The sequence below is a fragment of the Chiloscyllium plagiosum genome, chromosome 15 (genome assembly GCF_004010195.1).
Source record: "Chiloscyllium plagiosum isolate BGI_BamShark_2017 chromosome 15, ASM401019v2, whole genome shotgun sequence".
Taxonomy (NCBI): Eukaryota; Metazoa; Chordata; class Chondrichthyes; order Orectolobiformes; family Hemiscylliidae; genus Chiloscyllium; species Chiloscyllium plagiosum.
Genome location: NC_057724.1, coordinates 58,590,446 through 58,614,449, shown reverse-complemented (window position 1 = coordinate 58,614,449; position 24,004 = coordinate 58,590,446). Strand labels below are relative to the sequence as shown.

The 24,004-nt window shown below is 39.7% G+C and overlaps 1 protein-coding gene across 3 annotated transcripts in view; it reads right to left on the bottom strand.

The window, feature by feature from the left end:
* atrx (ATRX chromatin remodeler) overlaps positions 1–24,004 on the bottom strand; it is a 241,124-nt gene that overhangs the window by 29,486 nt on the left and 187,634 nt on the right. For all 3 annotated transcript variants that reach the window (XM_043704988.1, XM_043704987.1, XM_043704986.1), the window contains 3 exons: positions 9,661–9,769; positions 7,686–7,863; positions 3,026–3,220 (listed from right to left, as the gene is read on the bottom strand). In XM_043704988.1, coding sequence (XP_043560923.1) covers positions 3,026–3,220; positions 7,686–7,863; positions 9,661–9,769 — 482 coding nt within the window. The remainder of the gene's footprint in view (positions 1–3,025; positions 3,221–7,685; positions 7,864–9,660; positions 9,770–24,004) is intronic.

Here is a 24,004-nt window from a genome sequence, read left to right as displayed (position 1 = left end):
CAATACTTTCATTTATTCTTGCTTTACAAAGGCGCTTACTTTAGATGCAGAATTTGTTAAGTATAATAGTTCCTGAAATGAGCGACACTTAGCTGGAAATAACTTTCCTTCTTCGCAAACAATAGTTTAAAATGTGTATATTATATTAGAAAAAGGAATTATGTCAAAAATAGAATTAAAAACAAACTCTACGTTTTGATCCGTACTTCAGTAAAAAGTGCCTATACGTTATTTATAAACTTATCATAAATCTTGAGCTTAGCAGGTCCAATTAATACTGCATTGCACGTATACAAAATACTGCAAATGGAATTGTCATAATACACAAAATCTATTTGGGACTAGAGTCATAGAGACATACAGCATGGAAACAGACCATTCAGTCAAACTCACCCATGCCACCCAGATATCCTAAATTAATCTTCACATTCACAGACCCGTCCTGATGAGTTTTAAATTTGTAATTGTACCAGCCTCCACCATTTCCTGTGGCATCTCATTCCATACACGCATCACGTTGTGTGAGAAAAAGTTGCCCGTTAGGTCCCTTTTAAATCTTTCCCCTCACCCTAAACCTGTGCCCTTTATCTCTGGGCTCCCCAACCTCAGGGAAATGACCATAAGACCATAAGACATAGGAGCGGAAGTAAGGCCATTCGGCCCATCGAGTCCACTCCGCCATTCAATCATGGCTGATGGGCATTTCAACTCCACTTACCCGCATTCTCCCCGTAGCCCTTAATTCCTTGTGACATCAAGAATTTATCAATTTCTGCCTTGAAGACATTTAGCGTCCCAGCCTCCACTGCACTCTGTGGCAATGAATTCCACAGGCCCACCACTCTCTGGCTGAAGAAATGTCTCCGCATTTCTGTTCTGAATTTATCCCCCCTAATTCTAAGGCTGTGTCCACGGGTCCTAATGTCCTTGCCTAACGGAAACAATTTCCTAGCGTCCACCTAGTCTATTTACCCTATCCACGCCCCTAATGATTTCATAAACCTCTATAAGGTCACTCCTCAACCTCCGACACTACAGGGTAAATAGCCTCAGCCTATTCTGCCTCTCCTTATGGCCCAAGCCCTCCAACCCTGGCAACATCCTTGTAAATCTTTAAAGAGCCCTTTCAAGTTGCCCAACATCCAACTAATGTCATAATATTTTAATTACATGCCAATGAAATCATTAGTTGTGCATTTCACATTACACAGATTTTCAAAATAATTCAAATAGTTTCTTTCAGGGTTGCCAAGCAGAACCAAAGAATGACAGCATTTTGCCATCTTGATATCTGTTAAATATAATGTAGGTGGTCTAAACAAATCAAGATCGTGAAGGACAAAGTTAAATGAAGCACAACACGCAAGTCTTTGCAGTTTTCTTACAGTTTTGGTAAACTGAAGCACTCAAAACAATATTTGAAAATCTATTTTTAAAGCTCCAATTCAGGTAAACAAACTTTACCTGAAAGTGTATGCAAATCACTGTTGAATTGCTTTGCTGAGAATGCAATTTTTAAAAAATCTCATTTTGTTCAAGGTCACATGACTGGGATACTCAAAATATTGCGTACCTATTTATCAAAGCCATTTAAAAAAGTTATTTTATGCTCATATGAAGAAATCTAGCCTTTAACCACCCACTTATATGCATGCTTGCCTGGTATCAATTACAGCTGCTTAAACATTCCCTTCCTCCATCTCCTAACACAACCCAATTGGCACACTTATTAGGTAGAGTTATTGTAAAACAATGTTCAGATTATGAGTGTGATCTTGCTTCATTTTCAAATTAATAGTTCATAGGTTCCAGCTGGAAAGGTACATTATAATTACAATTTCACTACCGATGACAAAGAAGCAAATATTCAAACTACCCAGTTTTCTAATCTCTAATCCTAAATTTAAATCATTGGATGAGATGGCTAGTTAGTATGAGCACAATGCTAATGTCCAATGGATCAATGTGAATTTGTTATAATTAAAAAGGGGTCTACAGTTTTGAGGCCACCAGTTGCTCTATGTTGTAGAAAAATCATACAGAAACTATATCTTGTCACTCAAACATTGCATTGTATCTTGTGTAACATTTTCCTTTAGTGTACAGTCCTTTACTGGCAGTCAATGGTAACACAACCAAAATATGAAAAGGAACGCAATGGAGCGGTATATTAATTTTTTCCCCCCAACTTTTGGACCACCAAAAAAAAAACCAATCTTCAGCTATGAAATATTGCAAGTGGCACAGCTCCCAAAAGAAAGCATCTGCAAATAATAAACTCTCATCCACGTTCATCGTCCATCTCTTTTTGCAGATTTAACCAACACTTCTATTATTTCCTGGTGCCTCATCTTCCCCCATCCATTATTTCCATCTCAGCATCTGTTCTCAATTCTCTCAGACTTTTCCATCACTGACATTTCACTATTTTCAAATTTAATGCTTTTCACTTTTTATCTGCAATCATGTGTCCCCACACCCTTATCTAACACTGTAGTGCATCAATTTCGATCTTTCCATGACTTTTTTTCCTACATCCCTAAGCTCTATTCCAATTCTCTCTAATTCCAAGCCAAATCAATCTCTCTCTCTACCATTGCTACCTCAATCTCCACCTTCTCCACTTAGTTTTACTCTTCTGTTTTGGCCACTTCACAATTTCTTCTCTCCTCCAGCTCATCACTGGCCCCATTGTATCATTCATCCACTTTCCAACATTCAACTGCCTGATCCCTCCTCATTCCTGTTCCTTTCCATCTTATCTTTCACCTCACCTTCCACCTTTACCCTCAATTTCTCTTTCCTTTCTTGCTTTTAAATATAAAATGCTAAAATTTCCTGGAATTATACAGAAACTGGTCTTAAAAATGAAACTGAACAGAGGGATGGGGAGGGGGGGGGGATCAAAATGAGACATCACTAATGTTATTTGGTCTAAATGGCATTGCAATTGCTAATTGAAATACATCCATTTGAGACTGCAACCAATCCAAAAAAAAATTATTGACAAGCATAAGTGGTAAACCTTAGGCAGCAGAGGAGTATCTCTCTTCTTCTTCTTTTCAGAATTTGGATCATCCAGTTGATCTGGCTCAAAAGTGTAGAGCTCAGTTAATTCATTCATTGTAAAGTGTCGCTCGATCTGTTGTTGGTCAACTACACGGAATGATAGTGACTGCTTTGTTACTTGACGATCATAAATCTTTTCCTCCATAGTTCCCTGTATTTGAAAACAACACAATGTTAGAATTTGTGCTTTGCCAGATGTCACCTGCCAATCCTGTCCAATCACCCACCATAATGGCCAATAATTAAATTTCACAGATCATCCTTAGTGAACAATAGACTAGTTTGTTCTCTCTGGATTTATACAAGATTTCCACTGGATAATTAACTTCTGAAATGATGTGATTATATAACTTGAACAGCAGACCAAATTGTCAAATCAATTTAATCACTGGCACAGCAATTTATAGCAGTGAACATCAAGCCTAATTTGCTGAAATTATTCCAAATATCACCAATGAATAAGTTAAGCGTTAAGTAGAAATGCCAGTCAGCTGAATAACTTTGAATTTGTTTCTCTATACAAATATCAAAGGATAGACAAATGCTTTTTGGAGCAGTTGCTGTTACCTGATCTCTACTGGTTACAGTGGTATTCCTACCTATGGAGTCATGTCTTGCCTGTGAGCCAGTAGCAGCTAGTTCAAAAATCACAACTGGCTGGCAGATCAGAACTGGGCAAACCTTATACCCTTAAGTCTTTGACAGAACAGTTATGCTTTCAGCAGTTAATCTGAGAGACAGCGATATTTAACTCAATAACATATTTCCTAATACATGGTACCAAAAGCTACAACAGCAAGATGTTTCAGATTAAGAATCAAACTTTTAAAATTACTGCATTCCCACAAAAGCTTTAGTAAATTGTTTTACCACAAAGTGTTGACAACCATAGGACATGATATAATCTTGTATTATCCCCTCAAGGAACAGAAACTATACAAGAACTGCACTAAAATTTATGAATTTTAATTATACAAATCAAAGAATAACCAAACATTTTTCTGTTTCCATCAGCTTATTGAGTACTTAAACAACTAATACTGAAGGTATGAAACATTCAAAGGTTACTAAAACTCACTAAACAAGGAAAAGGTTTATATTTAGTTGACATTGAAGCAGTTTAGTTAAAAAAATGATCCACATTTACATCAATTCAGTTCCTTTACTACATATGCTTAAGTACTCTGCTGGTTATTATTTGCTCATAATCTAAAGAGAATTACCCAAAAATCAACTGCAAAACTAGATTCCTAGCAACTATCTGAATTTAAAGGGACACAAATTTAGAAAACTGAACTGACATATTTTGAATATTTTCTGCTTTTCAACTTTATTGATTTTTATTAACCATTACTAAATCTTGTTGCAAATATCAAAATATTTTAATCATATGAAGCTACATAAAATATTCCAGGGGATGAAAAAAATGTATACTCCAATTATTACATTAACTTGAATTGCAAGGACAGGGGACTGTAGTCCTAAAGATTTGCATAATACTTTGAACTAAAGTCAGAAAGTTGGATTACAGTTCACCACCCACCTTTCACTGGGAGCTAAGAATGGACAACAAATGCTAGTTGTGCCAGCAATGCTCGTATCCAATGAGAAAGCAAACCAAAATTATTACCCAAATCCATTCGTGAAATCACAATATTATATTCCCCTTTTTTAAAATTCATGCTTACTTGTACAGAATGAAAACTGCATTCTTTATTAGATCTTGGAAAAAAAGTGGAGGGAATGATTCAATGACAAAATGTGAAATACATGAATTCGGAACATTCCGCAAGACCATAAGACATAGGAGCAGAAGTATGTCATTTAGCTCGAATCTGCTCCACCATTTAATGAGATTATGGCTGATCTGATGATCTTTAGCTTTCTGACATTCATGAAGATTCCAAAATCCTTGTTTCGTAGCTTCCTGCAGTCTCTCTCTCTCAAATAATATTCAGATGCTCTATGCTTCATGCCAAAGTGCATAACCTCTCACTTCCTGCATTACATTCCATCTGCCAAGTTTTTGCCCACTCACCTAACCTGCCTGCATCCCTCAACACTTGCCTTTCCCATTTAAGATTGTATCATATGCAAACTTGCCAATTACACATTCACTTTTCTCATCCGTGTTATTAATATATATTGTAAATAATGTGGCCGTGGCACTGATCCCTGTAGCACACCACTAGTTAGCAGGTTGCTGTTCTGAAAATGTCCCCTTATCTATTAGTTAGCCAATTCTCTATCCATACTAATATATTATCTCTAATACCATTAGCTCTCCACATATTAAGTAACCGAATGTGTGGTACCAAATGAAAAGCCTTCTGAAAATCCAGATACATTACATCCAATATTTTCCTTTTAACTATACTGCTTGTTACCTCCTCAAAGAATTCTCAAATTTGTCAGGTATAATTTCCACTTCATGAAGCCATGCCCACTCTGTTTGTTCCCAATACACATTTTTAAATGCTTTGTTGACTATTACATCTTTTATAATAGACTCTAACATTTACCAATAACAAATGTTAAGTTCTTTGCCTCCTTCCCTTTTCAAATAAAGGTGTAATCTTGACAACTTCCCAATCTTCTGGGACTTCTCCAGAATCTAAAGGATTTCAGAACATTACTACCTGTGTGCCCACTATCTCTGTAGCTACTTAGTTCAGTAGCCTAGGATGTATCCTATCAGCTCCAGGATACTTATTGGCCTACAGACACCTTAGTTTCCCAAGCACTTTTTCTCCAGTAACTATTGTATTTAGTTCCTCTTTTCCTTTTGCCTCTTAAATATTCAATAATTTTGGATGAAATTAGTGTCTTGTGTCGTGAAGACTGCTGCAAAATATTTATTCAACTCCTCTGTCATTTCCTGGTTCCCATAATGTGGAGGTGCCAGTGTTGGACTGGGATGGACCAAGTTAAAAATCACAATACCAGGTTATCATCCAACAGATTTATTTGGAAGCACTAGTTTTTGTCACGAAGAAGCAGTGCTCCGAAAGTTTGTACTTCCAAATAAGCCTGTTGCAGTATAACTTTGCGTTTCCTAGTTCCCCATTATTTCCCCAGCCTCAGTCTCTAAGAAGCCTATGCTCACTTTGGCTTCTCTCTTCATTTATATATATTTAATGTAGCTCTTGCTATCTTGATATTATTTGCAAGTGGCCCTCAGTTTATATTCACCCTCTTTTTTTTAGTCATTTTTGGTGTCTTTGCCAATCCCTTTTCTTATGACCAATTTTGGCCCCAATGTATGATTTTATTCTTTTAATTTGATGCTATCCTTAATCCCAAGGCTCACCATAGTTGGTTTATCCCATTCCTGGGGCCCTTCTTCCTCACTGGAATACATGACTTTGCTGTGAGCCATGAACAATTTTCTGGAACGTGTGCCATTCTCTCTCAACAGCCTTTGTTTCTGAACTCCTTTCTTAATCCACTGCAGCTAGCTCTGCCTTCATTCCTTTGTAATTACCCTTCTTTAAAACTTAGTACAGTTGCTTCTTACCAAAGTTCTTTCCTCTCAAACCAAATACTAAATTCACCATGGGTGGCACAGTGGTTAGCACTGCTGCCTCACAGCGCCAGAGACCCGGGTTCAATTCCCGTCTCAGGCGACTGACTGTGGAGTTTGCACATTCTCCCAGTGTCTGCATGGGTTTCCTCCGGGTGCTCCGGTTTCCTCCCACAGTCCAAAGATGTGCAGGTCAGGTGAATTGGCCATGCTAAATTCTCCGTAGTGTTAGGTAAGGGGTAAATGTAGGGGTATTGGGTGGGTTGCGCTTCGGCGGGTCGGTGTGGACTTGTTGGGCCGAAGGGCCTGTTTCCACACTGTGTAATCTAATCTAATCTAATCTAATCAAACAGGTTATGCTTATTATTTCCATCTTCAGAGGAAGTCATGGTATCAGAAATGGAGGAAAACGGTGGGTTGCGCTTCGGCGGGTCGGTGTGGACTTGTTGGGCCGAAGGGCCTGTTTCCACACTGTGTAATCTAATCTAATCTAATCTAATCTAATCAAACAGGTTATGCTTATTATTTCCATATTCAGAGGAAGTCATGGTATCAGAAATGGAGGAAAACTTTAAACATTGAATGAAAAATGTGAAAATATTCAGAACTGTTCATTTTAAACTTCAAAACTGTTAAATGTTTGTGCATATGTTAGACAGGGCAACCAAAATGAGGATATTTTGTTATCACCAAAAAGAAATCTGCATCCACAGCTTTTGTGAAAAGGTAAACCAGAAGGCAAGATAAAAAAATTTACTTCCATTCATCCATGTTTGATACATCGCGTAAGCAGAAAGGAACAACAATCAAGTGTTTTCATAGCAATTCAAGTGTAGAACTTGTCCACTCAAAGAAATAAGAACATTTGTACTTCAGATAGCTTCACAGCAATCTTACACATTAAATTAAAAAAAAGGCAGAAGAGCACCTATTGCATTTCAACTTTTAGTTTTAACAAAATAAGGATTGGAGAAATTTTCAAAATGGCTCGATAACTTAGCCTCTTACTTTCCCTTGAGAATTTGTGTGTTAGCATTTAAAAAAAAACCACAGACATGTATCTTCCAGATACAAAAGGAAGTCATCATTTTACCTGAGCCAAGAACCTGTAGACAAAGACTGGCTTTATCTGTCCAAAACGGTAAACACGAAAGATGCTCTGGATGTCATAGGAAGGATTCCAAGAGGCATCAAAAATAATAACACGGTTGGCAGCGACCAGATTAATCCCCAGCGATCCTGCTTTGGTGGAAATAATGAACAGACGGCCTCTGTAAAGAACAAATGTTAACAATCAATAAAATTCAAGACATTAAAACTTGTAATAAAGTCAAAAATACGGCAAACATTTTGCATTTCTTTCACCAGGACAGTGGTTCTATTTCTTCCCCATACAACCACCAAAACTGTACTAACTTTAGAAAATTGCACTACGAAGATGGTTGAATGGATTTTGCTCAAGTTACGTCCTTAGCAAACCATACAGACTTCAAAATCTTGACCTCTGGTGAAGTTTCCAAAACTTGTTATAAAATATACTGAAAAATTTTAAGAGTACCTGTACCTGCACACGTGCAGCAAATGTGGAAATCAGCAAGCTGCTAATCTGAAATTTCAGTGAGAAATTAGGCTTTCTAGTATGGGAAAGTAGAGTGAATTTTGAATATTTATCCATTAGAAAGCACTGAATATATTTTAAGTTTTTAGGGCTGTCCACTCAAGTGCAAGTAAAATTTTTGACGGCATACCAGGTCTTCAATACTGCCAACTAATCAATCAGGCACTGAAATTAATTTTACAAAAGTAGAATGTTATTCCATCAGAGTTTACTCATCATTGGGGATTTAAAAATGCAAGAAAATAGTTTTTAAACATTTAATGTCCAGTTAATCCTTTACATCAAATTAAATATTCAAACTAAGATTTTTAAATAGGTTCTGCATTCATCAGTCAGGATTCAACCTACCATTTATTCACTGCTTACTGTAAAATGTGGGCAATTTGCTGTGTGCAGAGTTGTTTGGAATTTCTTATATGGTACATCTTGGAAACGTAATACTCTGTAAATCCGTAGAACTGTCCAGGCTAAACATGTTGGCCCAGACCCCTCAGTTATGTGCCATTGATTGTGAAACTCAACCTCTCCTGTAAATGGCAATAGGGACTTACGTTTCTAGCTGTAGCTGGCATCCAGAACCAAACTGGTTGGAGTGGCCCAGTGGCAAATAGTCAATGAAGCCAAGCCCCCTTGGATGTCAAAAGCTAAAGTCACACTTCTTGTTGTCTGTCTCTTTTTTTTTTTTTACTTGATGTGTTTGTAACTGTAGCCCCCTGACATCATCTCCTCCAATTTATGAAGTGTTGATTCCAGTGTAACAGATACAGGGGTGAACGAAGCCAGAGATGTTAAAGAGAACTGAGGAAAAGCCAAGAGAAGAGGAACTGGTGGTGCCAAATTAACATTCTATTGATATAAATACCTAAACACTTTAGCTGGTTCTATACCTGCTAGGAGTAGCACTTTAAAAAAAAATACACAAAAATTGATGAAAGAACTAGGCAACCAGCCCTAGTCATGCATGGCAGATCCCTGAGGAAACATCAGCACTGACTCTTTCACGTGCAACATAACTTCCAGATTGGATTGTAAGTGGGACTCCATAGAAGCCCTCAATAACAGTGAGCCTCTTAGTATTTGCTAACTTGAGACCACAAGATCTCAGCCATTATAAACACAGCTATTTATCTAAAATATACCAACAAGCTCAATGTTGCAACAAATCTAAAATTCAACGCATGCTAACTTCGTATCTGCACTGCACAGGTTGAGTTTTCTGCAGCACCTTTGAATTAGTATGAGAATTAGCTAAAAACTGGGCATTTTCCAACATGTTCAAATCATGCTCAAATGTATCACTATCCTAAACATCAGTTATTATAACCTGCCCCATTACTTTAGAGAACTAAAGTTTTCTCCTTTTCTATGTCATAGCGAATTTAGGTCAGTTCTGGGATTTCAGATTTTTTAAAAATAGCAAACGCTTCATAACTATTTTAGTGTAAATTACCTGATATTACTCTCGTCATTGAATTCTTCAGCCCATTTTTTTCTTGTCTGCGCACTTGTAGAGCCATCCATTCGATAGTAATCTACATTTCTGTACCATTTCCCACTACCTGCAAGTTGAAATACTCATTTGTAAATGAACAATCTTTCGATAAAGGAATACATTGATAAAATTAAAATGCACTGGTTCTTCAAGAATCAAATTATCCAGAAATCCAGGTGAAGTGGTAATCCAGGTGAAGTAGTGATCCAGGGATAGAATAATAGCACAATTGTTGCATTGTTATTCATCCTTGTGGAGTGGTAAACATCAGCGGTCGAGTGTGCAAATGGGGGAAAAAAGGGGTGGAGTCTAAAAAAGCTTGTCAGCAGTCACAGGCACTTTCAATTACAGTTGCTGCATTCGAACCATCAGGCAAAAGGACCTGGGTGACAGTTTAAAAAAAAAAATCTCAACTGGGTTTTCACTACCATTCAAGCTATAGATTTACCAAAGAAAAAAAATTCTGACACCTGTCAAATTATATTTTCACTTTAAAGGGAGACTAGCAATTAGTAGTGCTGCTGTAACTACAGAATACATTCATAAATATTTTTTGGAACATGAAAATAAAAAAGGCAAAAATAGCCCTAAACATTTAGGAAGCAATAACTGGTCACAACAGAATATGGAAATCTACAGAAAAAACATAACATGAAAATTTTTACTCAGGTGGCATCTAGCAAAGAGAGTAAATATGGGATGTGCGTTATTTGAACAGCCAAAAATACAACAGGTTGAACAAGTGAAAGGGAGCACGCTAGAAAGAAAAACTAAAGGAGGTTTGTGTTTAGATGGAAAGCAGGAGGGATCAAAGTATAGAAGGAAGTTTTTATAGTGCAAGGCCAAAGGGAATATATGGGATATAAAGGAAATTTAAAAAAACGTTTGCAGAGATGGTATAAATGGCAGAAGCAAATCAAGTAAATGAGACACTAAAAAAAAAATCCAATGCAGTGAGAGAAGCACCATAAGATGGGGACAAAGGCTCCAATCTAAAATTGCTCAACATGTGAGCAATTTTTGAAAGATTTCTAGCTCAGATTGCAAGTTTGCTCACTGAGCTGGAAGGTTTGTTTTCAGATATTTAGTCACCATACCAGGTAACATCATCAGTGAGCCTCCAATGAAATGCTGGTGTTATGTTCCGCTTTCTATTTATGCGTTTTGGTTTCTCAATGCAGGTGATATAATTTCCGGTTCTTTTTCTCGGGATGATAGATGGGGTCCAATCGATATGCTTATTGATGGAGTTCTGATGAGAATGCCAGGCCTCTAGGAATTCCTGTGCGTGTCTTTGGTTAGCTTATCCTATGATAGATGAGGTGTCCCAGTCAAAGTCACGGGTGAGGAAGGACACCACCTTGACTAGGACAATACATCTATCTTAGGACAAGCTAAACAGAGACACGCACGGAAATTCCTGGAGGCCTGGCATTCTAACCAGAACTCCATCTACCATTCTGAGAAGAACAACCAGAAATGATATCACCCACCTTTAGAAACCAAGACACAAATAGAAAGTAGGACAATACCAGCACTTCACTGGAGACTCACTGATGATGTTACCAGTATGATGACGAAACATCTGAAAACAAACCTTCCAGGTCAGCGAGCAAACTTACAACCTGCTGAACTTGTTAAGTCCAGACGTCTGAAATGGGGCCAGTTGAAAGATGAGGTGCTGCTCCTTTAGTTGACCTTCAGTGGAACATTACAGGAGCCAAGGACAGCAAAATGGAAAATTGAAGTGACATGGCAGGACCTTGGGGTTATGATAATGGGCTGAACATAAGTGTTCTGCAAAGTTGTCACTCAGCCTGTGTTTGGTCTCTCACTGTCGAAGAGGCTACACCCTCAGCAGAAAATACAATACTGTAACAAAAAGTGCAAAGATGCACAAAATAAATCACAACTGCACTTGTAAGGTGCATTACAGTGAGAAGGCAGAAGATACAAGAGCAGGTTAAATCTCCTGCAATCATATGAAAAGGTGCTCTCAGAAAAGGTTGGGTTGCTGAGGGTGAACAATAGCAGACCAGAGTACACCAAAGGGAACCCTGTTCAGAATGTTGAAAAGGGACCGAAAGGAAACATTGCTTGGTGGTGGCATCATGATGGAAGTGATGTAAGAACATCAGGTCACAGCGTGTTTTCAGAAGATTTGTAGCTTGGTGGGGGTTGAGGTTCTGGTTGTAGGTTTGCTTGCTGAGCTGGAAGATTCAGTTCCAGACATTTCGTCACCCTACTAGGTAACATCTTCAGTGGGCCTCTGGCAAAGCACTGCTGGTAAGGCCTGCTTTTTATTTATATGTTTGGGTTTCTTTGGGCTAGTGATGGGGTGGTAGATGGGGTCTAACTCAATGTGTTCGTTGACTGATTTATCAACAAACAGAGTTCGACCCCAACTACCACCCCTGTGAAAAAGAACATGAAGTGAGTTCACCACAGAAAATGACATCACCAACTCAAAGAAACCCAAAGATTTAAACAGAAAGCAGGACTTACCAGCAGTGCTTCGCCTGAGGCCCACTGAAGATGTTATCTAGTAGGCTGACAAAATGTCTGGAAATGAACCTTCCAGCTCAGTGAGCAAACCTACATCCAGAACATCAGTTCAATATTGAGGTGGGTGGGGTAGAAAAAAAAAAAAGAGGACAAGAGGAAGAGAGAAACAACAGAGATAGATATGTTCTTGGTTAGGTAGGGGATCAAAGATTACAAGGAGAAACAGGAGAATGGAATTGAAAAATATATCAGCCATGACCGAATGGTGGAGCAGACTTGACAGGCTGAATAGCCTAAGTCTGCTCCTATATCGCATGGTCATTGAATCGCGATGGGTCCGTGAGGGAGGGGAAAATACTAAGAGCTCTACCAGCCAGTGGGGAAAATTCTTGCTTACGGAGTAAGGAAGATGTCGTGACAAGACCATGAAACAGATTGCAGTCGCCCTTATAGTAGGCAAGGTGTGAAAAATATGGTCAAAGGAAACATGAAAATAAGTGGTATATTGGCTTATTACTTCCATTTTTAGAGGTTAAATACTCAAAGAGGAAAATAATTTGGATTAAAATTGCATGAGGGCAAGAATGGCAGAAGATGGATGTAAAGTCAATTGAATTTTCCAGGTCTGGTCAAAAGCAGGTGAAGGGAAGCAAAGATGAATTATGTGACAAGCCTGTCAGCCAACCTCATGGAAAACTTGAAATCTTAATAGGAGCATGGATGAAGTATTAAATGAGTTCTTCACATTTGTCTTCACCAAAGGTAGATGCAATCTATGTCTTGATGACAGAGGAGAAGACTGAAACAGAAAATGGGCTTAAAATTGCTATGGAAGAAGCGTTTTTAGACAGCTAGTTCTTAAAAGTTGACAAGATGGCAGAACTGGATGAGATAACTGGATAAAAAATGATAACACAGAAATTGAGTCGTGATATACATGCTCGGAATGTGTTAACATCAGATCATAACAAAACCCATATTCGTGCGGGATTCCTCTCCTAAGGGGTTCCGGACCAGCTAGGTTCACCCTCTCAATTAAGTAAAAGCCCTTGTTAGGATGACCGAGATATCTGTATTTGTGTAATTCAAGAAGGGCTGCCATATTTTATGGAGTAATTCGGCTTTTTTTTGGTGCACCATATTTGTAATGAAGTCAGGGGGAGCATATTCCATAATTATTCTGTGCCAATTTGAAAGTCCATGAGGGCCTTCAGCCACCCAGTTTACCAAAATGTTTTTCCTTGCACAGAAAGAGAGAATAGAAAATAATCTCTTCTCTGTCGTAATTTCAGGTGTTCTTTATCCAATAAATGTGTCTCCTATAGGAGAGCTATATCAACGCTTTCTTTCTTTGAGGCTTGATAATATTTTCTTCCTTTTGATTGGTGAATTACTCCCAGTGACATTCCAGGTGCACCATTTAATCGACTGATTAACCATAATTGTCCAGGCAAGTCCAAGAACCCTCGGGAGAAGTAACCCTATCCAAAACATCCCGAGCATAGAGCATATAAAATTTACAAAAATAAAGGCTCTTTAATACACTCAGATCAATATAATAAAAAACTATTTCTAAATAAAAAACTATAAAACGTATTTAAACGGAGATCTTCCCCCTTGTTCCCAGGGGGCATCACTTCCTTCCCAAAAATCCATCATAACCTCTCCCAACCAGTGCCCCACCCTTGACCCAGGCACCCTACGATAGGATAAAGAAAATTCAAATATACTACTGAGCTAGAGTTAACAATGAGTAGGAGAAAGTGAGGACTGCAGATGCTGGAGATCAGAGCTGAAAAATGTGTTGCTGGAAAAGCACAACAGGTCAGGCAGCATCCAAGGAGCAGGAGAACCGACGTTTCAGGCATAACTCCTTCTTCAGGAAATGAGTACCCTACCCCCCACACCAACACCTGGATATATTTGGTAAAGTTAATACCATGAACATATATAACTGTAAAATTACAGTCTCAGCAAATAATAATTAAATATAGTAATACAAAATAACAGGGGAAGACAACTTCGTTCCTAAGGACAGATAAAATAGGATAAGGTAACCACCTTCTCCCCATCTACTAGACCCCCTGGCCTAAATATGTGTGTATATAAAAAAGGGGGTGAAGAAAATCACTAAGAATAAATAAATAAACCCCTCTTCCCACCCTCCAGAGATAATATTAAACACTAAGCTAATGAAAGGAAAAACAAGGGGGTAAACCGGGGTGGGGGGTGGGCAGAACAACATCAATTAACTCTTACAATTTATCTAAGAGAGTCCAAAAGTTCCTTGGCCTTCTCCAGTGATCCGAAGTTATACACTTCATGGCTGAAGCGTAGCATAGCTGGGTAGCACAAGGAGTATTGAATGTTTAAGTCCCTTAAATGCTTCTTCGCTTCGTCGAACACCTTCCTCTTTCTGACCAAAGCTGGGGAAAAGTCCTGAAATAACAATCTTGGATCCTTTATAAATCATGGCTTGGGGATCTCTCCCAAGATTTCTGGAAGCTTCCAAGAGCATCTGCCACTCCTTGTAGCTCTGCAGCCAGAACAGGACTGGGCAGGGGCGCTGGTTCGAGTCGGGCCCGTGCACTGCAACCCGGTAGGCCCATTCCACCCTTACCTGGCCTGATGCAGCCTCCAGATTTAACAGCTGTGAAAGCCACTGCTCAAGGAACACTAAGCTGGCCTTCTTCTTCCTGTTCGGGAAGGCCCAGCAAACATTGAGGTCGTCAATGTGATTCTCTAAGGTCCGGACTTGCTGTTCGAGAGTCTGGACCCGATCCACGGCCGATTCTGCTATGGTCTCAAAGGTCGCGGCCTTTAGCTCCGCCCCTCCAACTCAGCGCTCGATTTCCTCGATGTCTCGGCCGTGCTTTTGTAGCGCGGCCGAGAGTGAATTCCATCAGTTTTGGGACTCTTCAATGAAGGCATCGATCTTCGCATCGAGTTTAGAGATTACTTCACGAGGCTCGCCACCGTAGGTAAGCCCCCCAGGACGGCTGCGGACACCTCTGCTGCAGCTGGGGAGGGTGGGGCTCCTGCCTGCTGAGAACTGCGGGTTCCTTTCCCCCTAGTCATTTTTACAGGAGACCAGACCGGTTAAATTTAGTACTGAACAACTAATTACATTAAGTAAAAACTATTTTAAATGATTTGGTGAGTGTGGTGGAGGGGGGTGGCCCACTTTGCCCAAGTCTTGGGAGGAGCACTATAGACTCAGACTTGCTGAGTCGCTGCCATCTTGGATCTCCCCCATAAGATTCTTGTTAAACGCCAATTAGTGTATTGCATACAATTCTTGGCACCTCACTGTAAGAAGGATATAAACACACTGGAATGTGTGCACAGAAGATTTAAGAAAATGGTTTCAGGAATGAGAACCTGCAGTTATGGAAACAGATTGGAAATGCTGGGAACATCTATGGAGAGGAGGCTAAGTGGAGAACTAATTTTCAAACTTGTGAGAGGGCTCGATAGGGTGGATAGCAAGAAGTTCTTCCCCCTTGTAAAAATATCAAGAATTAAGGGGGAGGGGGGGGGCAGATTTAAAATGATTTGCAAAAGCAGCAACTGTGTTGCGAGAAATGTCTTTTTCATGCGTGGTTCAGGTGTGAAGGTATGGTGGAGACAGGCTCAAGTGAAGCATTTAAAAGGGCAATGGATGATTATCTAAAAAAGAAACAACATGCAAGGGTATGAGAAAAAAAGAGCAGAATGGCACCAAGTCATGATGCTCATTTGGAGAGCTGAACCAGATACAATTGGCCAAATGGCCCTGTTCTGCATTGTAACAACATGTGACAAGAGAATATCATTTGCTCTGTCCATGTGACTACGGCACATAACTGAAGCGAAGTCTCTACACAGTTCCACCCAATTAGGAATCTTGCCTTTCATTATTTGCATCAAGCATATTTCCACAGTAATCGCCCTCGGACTGTCTGAAATCTATGTTTAGTTAACTTTATATCCTAGTTTTTATCCATTTCTTTCCCTGTCCATAAAGCTACTTTCATCTTAATGAAACACCTCAATTTTTGAAAAGAACACTTGCCAAACACTGAATTCATGGGACATTGGCACCAGTACTGGGGAAAAAAGGAGCTGTTCCGATGGGAGAGTCTTAAACTGAACCGTGCTGGGACTACAGTCCTAGCAGAATTACACAACTAGAGCTATAGACAGGACTTTAAACTAAATGGTGCGGGAGGAGCTCAGTTACAGGGGAAATTAGAAAACCTGAATTAAAGGTGGTGGTAAGAGTGCAGAACTCAGGAGAAGTTTTAAAATCTCCAGCACAGACACAAATAGGACAGTGTATGGAAAGAGTTAACAATCAAACTTCAAGCACACTGGACAATTGAATGACAATGAGAAGAGCGACAATTAATATAGGACTGAAGGAATTATATCTGAATGCACGTAGTATAACAAAAGTTAAATGAGCATGTGACGCAGATCAAAATTGGTAGATATGACGTGGTAGGCAACATGGAGACGTGATGCAAGGGGATCAGAATTGGGAGCTTAATATTCAAGGATATACATGCTTTCAAAAAGATAGGCAGGTGGGCAAAGATGGCTGGGTTGCCTTATTAGTAAGAAATTAAATTAAATTAATAGTAATAAACAAAGTAGGGTCACATGGTGCATAATCTGTGTGGGTAGAATTGAGGAACTGTAAAAGTAAAAGAACCAAAGCTGAAGTTATGTCCAGGCCTGCAAATAGTGGTCAGGAGCTGAGGCGCAAGATACACCAGGAGATAGAAAAGATGTGTAGGAAAGGAAAAGTTACAGTGATCATGGGGGATTTCAAATACAGATGGATTGGGAAAAATCAGGTTGGTAGTGGATTGCAAGAAAAGGAATTTGCGGAATGTCTGAGATGGCTTTCTGGTGCAGCTTGCGGTCAAGACCACTGGGGAACAGGCAACACTGGATTCACTGTTGTGCTATGAAGCAGATTTGATAAGGGAGCTTAAGGTGAAGGAACCCTTCAGGAGGCAGTGATCATAATATGATTGAATTTACTCTGCAATTTGAGAGGGAGAAGATAGAATCAGAGGTAACGGTATTACAGCTGAATAAAGGCAACTACAGAGGCACGACGGAGCAGGTGGAATTGACTGGGAGAGGAGTCCAGCAGTAAAGACAGTGGAACAGCAATGGCAGGAGTTTCTGGGAGTAATTCAGGAAACAGAGTTAAGATTCATCCCTAGGAAAAAGCAGCATGGTACAGGGAGAATGAGGCAACCAAGGCTAACTCGAAGTCAGGGATAGCATAAAAGCAGAAAAGAAGGTATACAATGTGGTGAAGGGTAGTGGGAAACCAGAGGATTGGGAAGCTTACAAAAACCAACAGAGGGCAAAAAACAATATAAGGAGACAGAAGATTAAATAGAAGGGTAAGCTAGCCAGTAATATAAATGAAGACTGTAAGAGTTTCTTTAGATACATAAAGGGCAAATGAGAGGTAAAAGTGGACATTGGGCTGCTAGAAAATGATGCTGGAGAGATAGTAATGGGGAACAAAGAAATGGCTTTGGAACTGAATAATTACTTCACGTCAGTCTTCACTATGGAAGACATGCTTAATATCCCAGACATTCGAGAGAGTGAGGGGGCAGAATTGAGTATAGTGGCCATTATCAAGGAGAAGGTGCTAGAAAAACTGAATGGCCTGAAGGTGGATAAATCACCTAGACTAGATGGACTACACCTCAGAGTTCGAAGGGAGATAGCTGAAAAGATAGTGGAGGCATCGGGGTGATCTTTCAGGAATCTCTAGAATCAGGGAGGGTCCCAGAGGACTGGGAAAATATTAACATGACACCCCTACTTAAAAAGGGCGTAAGGCAAAAGATGTAAAGTTACAAACCAATTAGCCTAAACTCGGTCATGGGTAAGATCCTGGAATCCATTGTGAAGGATGAGATTTCTGAATACTTGGAAGTATATGGCAAAATACAGAAAGTCAGTATGGTTTCATCAAGGGGAGGTCATGCCTGGCAAACCTACTAGAATTCTTTGAGGAAGTAACTAGCAGGTTCGACCAAGAACAGCTGATGGACGTTATCCACCTGGACTTCAAGACGGCCTTTGGCAAGGTGCTGCACTGCAGGCTACTGAGTAAGATAAGGACCCATGGTGTCAGAGACAAAGTGTTAGCATAGACAGAAGCTTGGCATTCTGGTGGAAAGCAGAGGGTGGGGATGAAAGGATCCTTCTCAGGATGGCAGCCGGTGACAAGTAGTGTCGCGCCAACGTCAGTTTTAAGACAACAATTTTTCACTTTATACATTAACGATCTAGATGTAGGAATGAGGATATCCTGACTAAGTTTGCAGATGATACAAAGATAGGTAACAGGACAGGTAGCATTGAGGAAGTGGGGATGCTGCAGAAGGTTAGGAGAGTGGGCTAGAACTGGTAGATGGAGTACAATGTGGGAAAGTGCGAGGTCATGCACTTTGGTGGGAAGAATATAGGCATGGACTATTTTCTAAATGGGGAAAAGATTCAGTAGTAGAAATGCAAAGAAACTTGGGAGTTCTAGTCCAGGATTCTCTCAAGGTAAACTTGCAGGTTGAGTCAGTAGTTCGGAAGGCAATTGCAATGATTGCATTTATTTTGATAGGACTTGATTATAAAAGCATGGATGCACTCCTGAAGCGCTAAAGCTCAGGTCAAAACACATTTGGAGTATTGTGTACAGTTTTGGGCCCCATATCGCCGAAGGATGTACTGGTCCTGTAGCGTGTTCAGAGGTGGTTCATGAGAATGGTCTCAGGAATGAAAAGCTTAGCATATGAGGAATGTTTGAGGCCTCTTGGGTTATACTCTATGGAGTTTAGAAGGATGAAGGGAGATCTAAATTGAAACATACAGAATGCTAAATGGCCTGGAAAGGGTAGATATTTCCATTGGTAGAAGAGACTAGAACACAAGGGCATAGTCTTAGACTAAAGGCTAAGACTCCGACTTAGACAAAAGACTAAAACTTTTAGAGATAAGGAGAAACTTATTCAGCCAGAGAGCAGTCAATCTATAAAATTCATTGCCACAGATGGCTGTGGAGGCTAGGTCATTGAGTATATTTAAGGCTGAGATAGATGGGTTCTTGGGATCAAGGTGATCAAGAGCTATGGGGAGCAGGAGAATGGGGTTGAGAAACGTATCAGCCATGATTGAATGGCAGAGCAGACTCAATGGGCTGAATGACCTAATTTCTGCACCTATATCTTATAGTTGTACTTCAGGAAGACAAGAGATGACCCTATCTAGATCAACAGAGCTGAGGTGGAAAGGGTCAACGGCATCAAGTTCCTAGGAGTGACAATAACCAAAAATGTGTCGTGGACCTCCCATGTAGATATGATGATCAAGAAATCACAACAATGCCTCTTTTTCCTCAGGCAGCTGATGAAATTCTGCACGTCCATAATGACCCTCATCAACTTTTACAGATGCACCACAGAAAACATTCTATCCAAGTACATCTGTATGTCCTTGTTTGCTATGATCTGCCTGTAATGCTTGCAAAACAAAACTTTTCACTGTACTTTCACGATAAATCAAATCAATACAGTCTGTACTGCTGTAATGCATGTTTCTTTAGCATGAATTTGTTTTAGCGCAATTGAAGAGTTTCGACTGTTATTTGTAGAATGCGAACCGGGTTGGACCGAAGGGTCTGTTTCCATGCTGTACATCTCTATGACTATGACTCTATCGTGGCTATAATGCAATTCCGGCCCCATTAGTTTGAATGGCACAGCTATTGCCAGATTTTCTTATAACGCTGGATTGCGTGAGAATATTGCTATCGTTACATCAGAACCAACTGTACTTTAAAATGTTTTACATCAGCAGAGGCCAGCCTAACTAGCCTGCCTTGCTAGCAAGTTGCACCTGCAATGATTGCAGAGTCCCAGACAAGTTACAATAATTATGGGACTTCAATTTTAGACCATACTGACAGCTCTATGTTACATCTAGTCATTCCAAAGTCATGGCATCCTGCTGAAATTCAATTGACAGGCCAGAACCTTTAAATTCCAAGAACAAACAGACAGAAAATCCTTTTGTATTTCCAATTGTTTTCATTCAATTAAATCAGCAAAATAATCTGCAAATAGAGTCTCCGATGGTGCTTCAGCTCTGTTAATTTTGAGAGGGAAAATGAGGACTAAGTACCACACAGAATTACAGCTTCAAATACAAATCCCTTAAGTTATACTTCAAGAGTGAATGAAGAAACATCCCTCCTATCTATTACAAGGCTTCTTGAATGATACTGTTAGCAACCATCGAAATATCTGTTCTGCCTTTACGGTCTCTCTACTTTTGAACTGAATTCAAATGGAGAGGTTAAACAGTCAAATAAAAACTGTATGAACAAAGAACCTCAGTAATAATTAGTCATGTCAAATCATCAGAGCTTTTCACTAAATTAAACTCTAAATAGCAAGCCACAATTTGAGAAAGTGCCTAGCACATCCTTTATATCTCACAACCAGACTTCCACTAAAAGCTTTATGACCACAGTTCAAGTCATCAAATCTTAAAGTTTCATGCCGAATATTGCAATCAAAAGGGACTTAAATGGGAAAACAGGACATAATTTTTCAAATTAGTAACTATCCTTTTATATTTGTCTTTATATAACAACTAATTTCAAAAGAAAAAACACATTTAACCTTCCAAATTACTGCATTAACCTTATTTTTTTTTTATTCCTTCCATGCAATTACTGGACAACAATCTCTCAGACAAATTGCATCCCCAAAGTAATACTTTCAGGAATCAAACTTCTAAGGTCTAATCACAAAAGAACTGAAATGCAGAACAGCTGTAGTTTAATTATGCTGCGAAACAACATTTACCCAATGCCAGATGTACAAAAGGCGTACAGCTGATTGCTGGAAGGCAATGGTTCACTAACCTTTAATTCATTGGGTTAAAGTTTATTTATTCAATATGAATGCAGAATGTATTAAGTTCCTTTTGGGTGGCAAATCACCAAATTGATTATGCTGAACACAGCAGTATTTTAAAACGAAACTGCCTCCTTGAAAAACAAGAAAGAAACCAAACATACCATCTACTTTTGCACTTCATATTCTATTTACAATGACAGTGAAAGGTCACTTTGTCTTTCAAATACTGTTAGTAGATTCTCTCTTTTCAAGTAAAGACCATCTTCAGCAATACAAAACCTAACCATCACCAACTGATATTCAAAAGCATTACTAACATTGAATCCCTCAACAGCAACATACTTGAGGGTAACCACTGACCAGAACTGAACTGGACCAGTTATTTAAATACTGTAGCCTGCAAGAGCTTGGTCAAATTTGGAATTATTGGGAAAATCTTACTGTCTATTACAAAGTATGTAATAGCAGAGCATTTAGAAACATGCACGATAAATCAAGGAGAATCAGCATGGCGTCACAAAAGAAAAATCATGCCCTCCAAATCTGTGATAAGGTAAAAGCTAAGCTAAATAAAGAGGAACCGGTAGATGTAATATATTTGTATTTCAAGAACTGCTTGACAGATACCATATGATAGGGTATTTAATAAATTTCTCCCGACACTAAAGGCTCTCATTAACTTGGATAGAGGATTGGCTAACTAATATAAAAGGCATTTTCACCTGTTACTAGTGCACTATCACAGATATCAGTGCTGGTGCTACAATTATTTACAATATACATTAAAAATGAATACATTATCGCTACGTTTGTAGATGACAAAATAGGTAGGAAGGCAGATAGGGAGGATGACAGAATTAATGGAGAGATATAGACAAGTTAAGCAAATGGGCAAAACTTAGATGGGATACAATAAAGTTATGCACTTTGGCAAAAATAACACAAGAGCTGAATATTATTTGGTCAGTGAAGAATTTCACAAAGCTGCAGCACAGGGGAATTTGGGGATACTGGTGCATAAAAAGCGAGTATCGAAGTTCAGCAGGTAATAGGGAAAGCAAATGGATTGTCATCTTTACTTCAAAGTCAGTTGAATATAAAAATAGCGAAGTCTTACTAAAGCTATACAAGGCACTAGTCAGAAAGTTTTGGTTCCCCTTCACTAGGTTGATCCCAGATATGGAAGGATTTTCTTTTGAGGAGAGCCTAGACCTGTACTCATTGAAAAGATTAGAAGAACGATAGGTGACTGCATCCTCTGCACCCGATGTGGCCTCCTCTATATTGGGGAGACAGGCCGCCTACTTGCGGAACGTTTCAGAGAACACCTCTGGGACACCTGGACCAACCAACCCAACCACCCCTTGACTTAACACTTCAATTCCCCCTCCCACTCCACCAAGGACATGCAGGTCCTTGGACTCCTCCATCGCCAGACCATAGCAACACGACAGCTGAAGGAAGAGTGCCTCATCTTCCACCTAGGCACACTTTCCTCATTCCTGAAGAAGGGCTCATGCCCGAAACGTCAATTCTCCTGTTCCTTGGATGCTGCCTGACCTGCTGTGCTTTTCCAGCAACACATTTTCAGACCTTATTAAAGCATACAAGATTCTTACAGGGCTTGACAAGGTTAATGCAGACAGCATGTTTCCCCTTGTAGGAGAGTCTAGGACCAGAAGTCAATTTTAGAGTATGGAGTTGACTAGTTAGAACAGAGAGGAGAGAATTTCTTCTCGCAGGTGGTAGTGAGTTTGTGGAATTTGGTACTACTGAGGGCTGTAGAGGCTGAGTCATTAAGTACATCTGGCCTAAGAGAGATTTTTAATTAGCAAGAGAATCAAGAATTATTGGGGGAGAAGAGCAGGAAAGTGGAGCTGAGGACCATCAGCTCAACCATGATCTCAGTGAATGGCAGAGAAGACTCAATGGACAGAATGACCAATTTCTGCTTATGCTTCTTGTGGTCTTATGGAGTTCTACAAAAAGTACCTGATGGACTGTTTCCCCAAAGCCAGTTCACACATCAGGAGTGTTACTGAATAGTGGCCACTTAACTGTATAAGCGAGGCTTTAACAACATCCAGGTCAAAGTGGCCCATTTACCAGCTACAAGATAAACTGTATTAAACTTACCCAGGCTCCTTCAACAACACCTTCTAAACCTGCAACCTCTATCATCTGGAAGGACAAGAGCAGCAGATCCAAGGCAATACCATAACCTGCTGGTTCCCTTTCAAGCCATACACATTCCTGACCTGGAGCTATTTTGTTTCTTCACTATCATTGAACACCCTTCCAAACAGCACCCAAAGAGTCCAAGACAGGCACTCACCACCACCAGCTTCCAAATAATAAAGGATAAACGACAAATGTTGGTCTAAGTAGTGATGTCATATCCCAGGAACGAATAAAGAAAAGCTGACAAACCAATTTATTCTCACTTGGAAAATACAGATATTTGTGCATGCGTACAAGATGACATGGTAAATATTGTTACTTTGCTAAAGATAATGCCATAAGTCAATTAATGAAGCTAAATGTGGAGATACTACTGATCAAAAACAGCAGGGTTTCAAAGCTACCTAGGTATGATTTGGTGATTAGGTTTTGTCAAGCCTTTGCTTGACTGGTCTGTGGATATTCCCAATTCCTTCGTCTCCGCCGGATCTGCTCCCAGGAGGACCAGTTCCAATACCGAACAACCCAGATGGCCTCCTTCTTCAAAGATCGCAATTTCCCCCCAGACGTGATCGACATGATCTCCACCGCATCTCCTCCACTTCCCGCTCCTCCGCCCTCGAGCCCTGCCCCTCCAATCGCCACCAGGACAGAACCCCACTGGTCCTCACCTACCA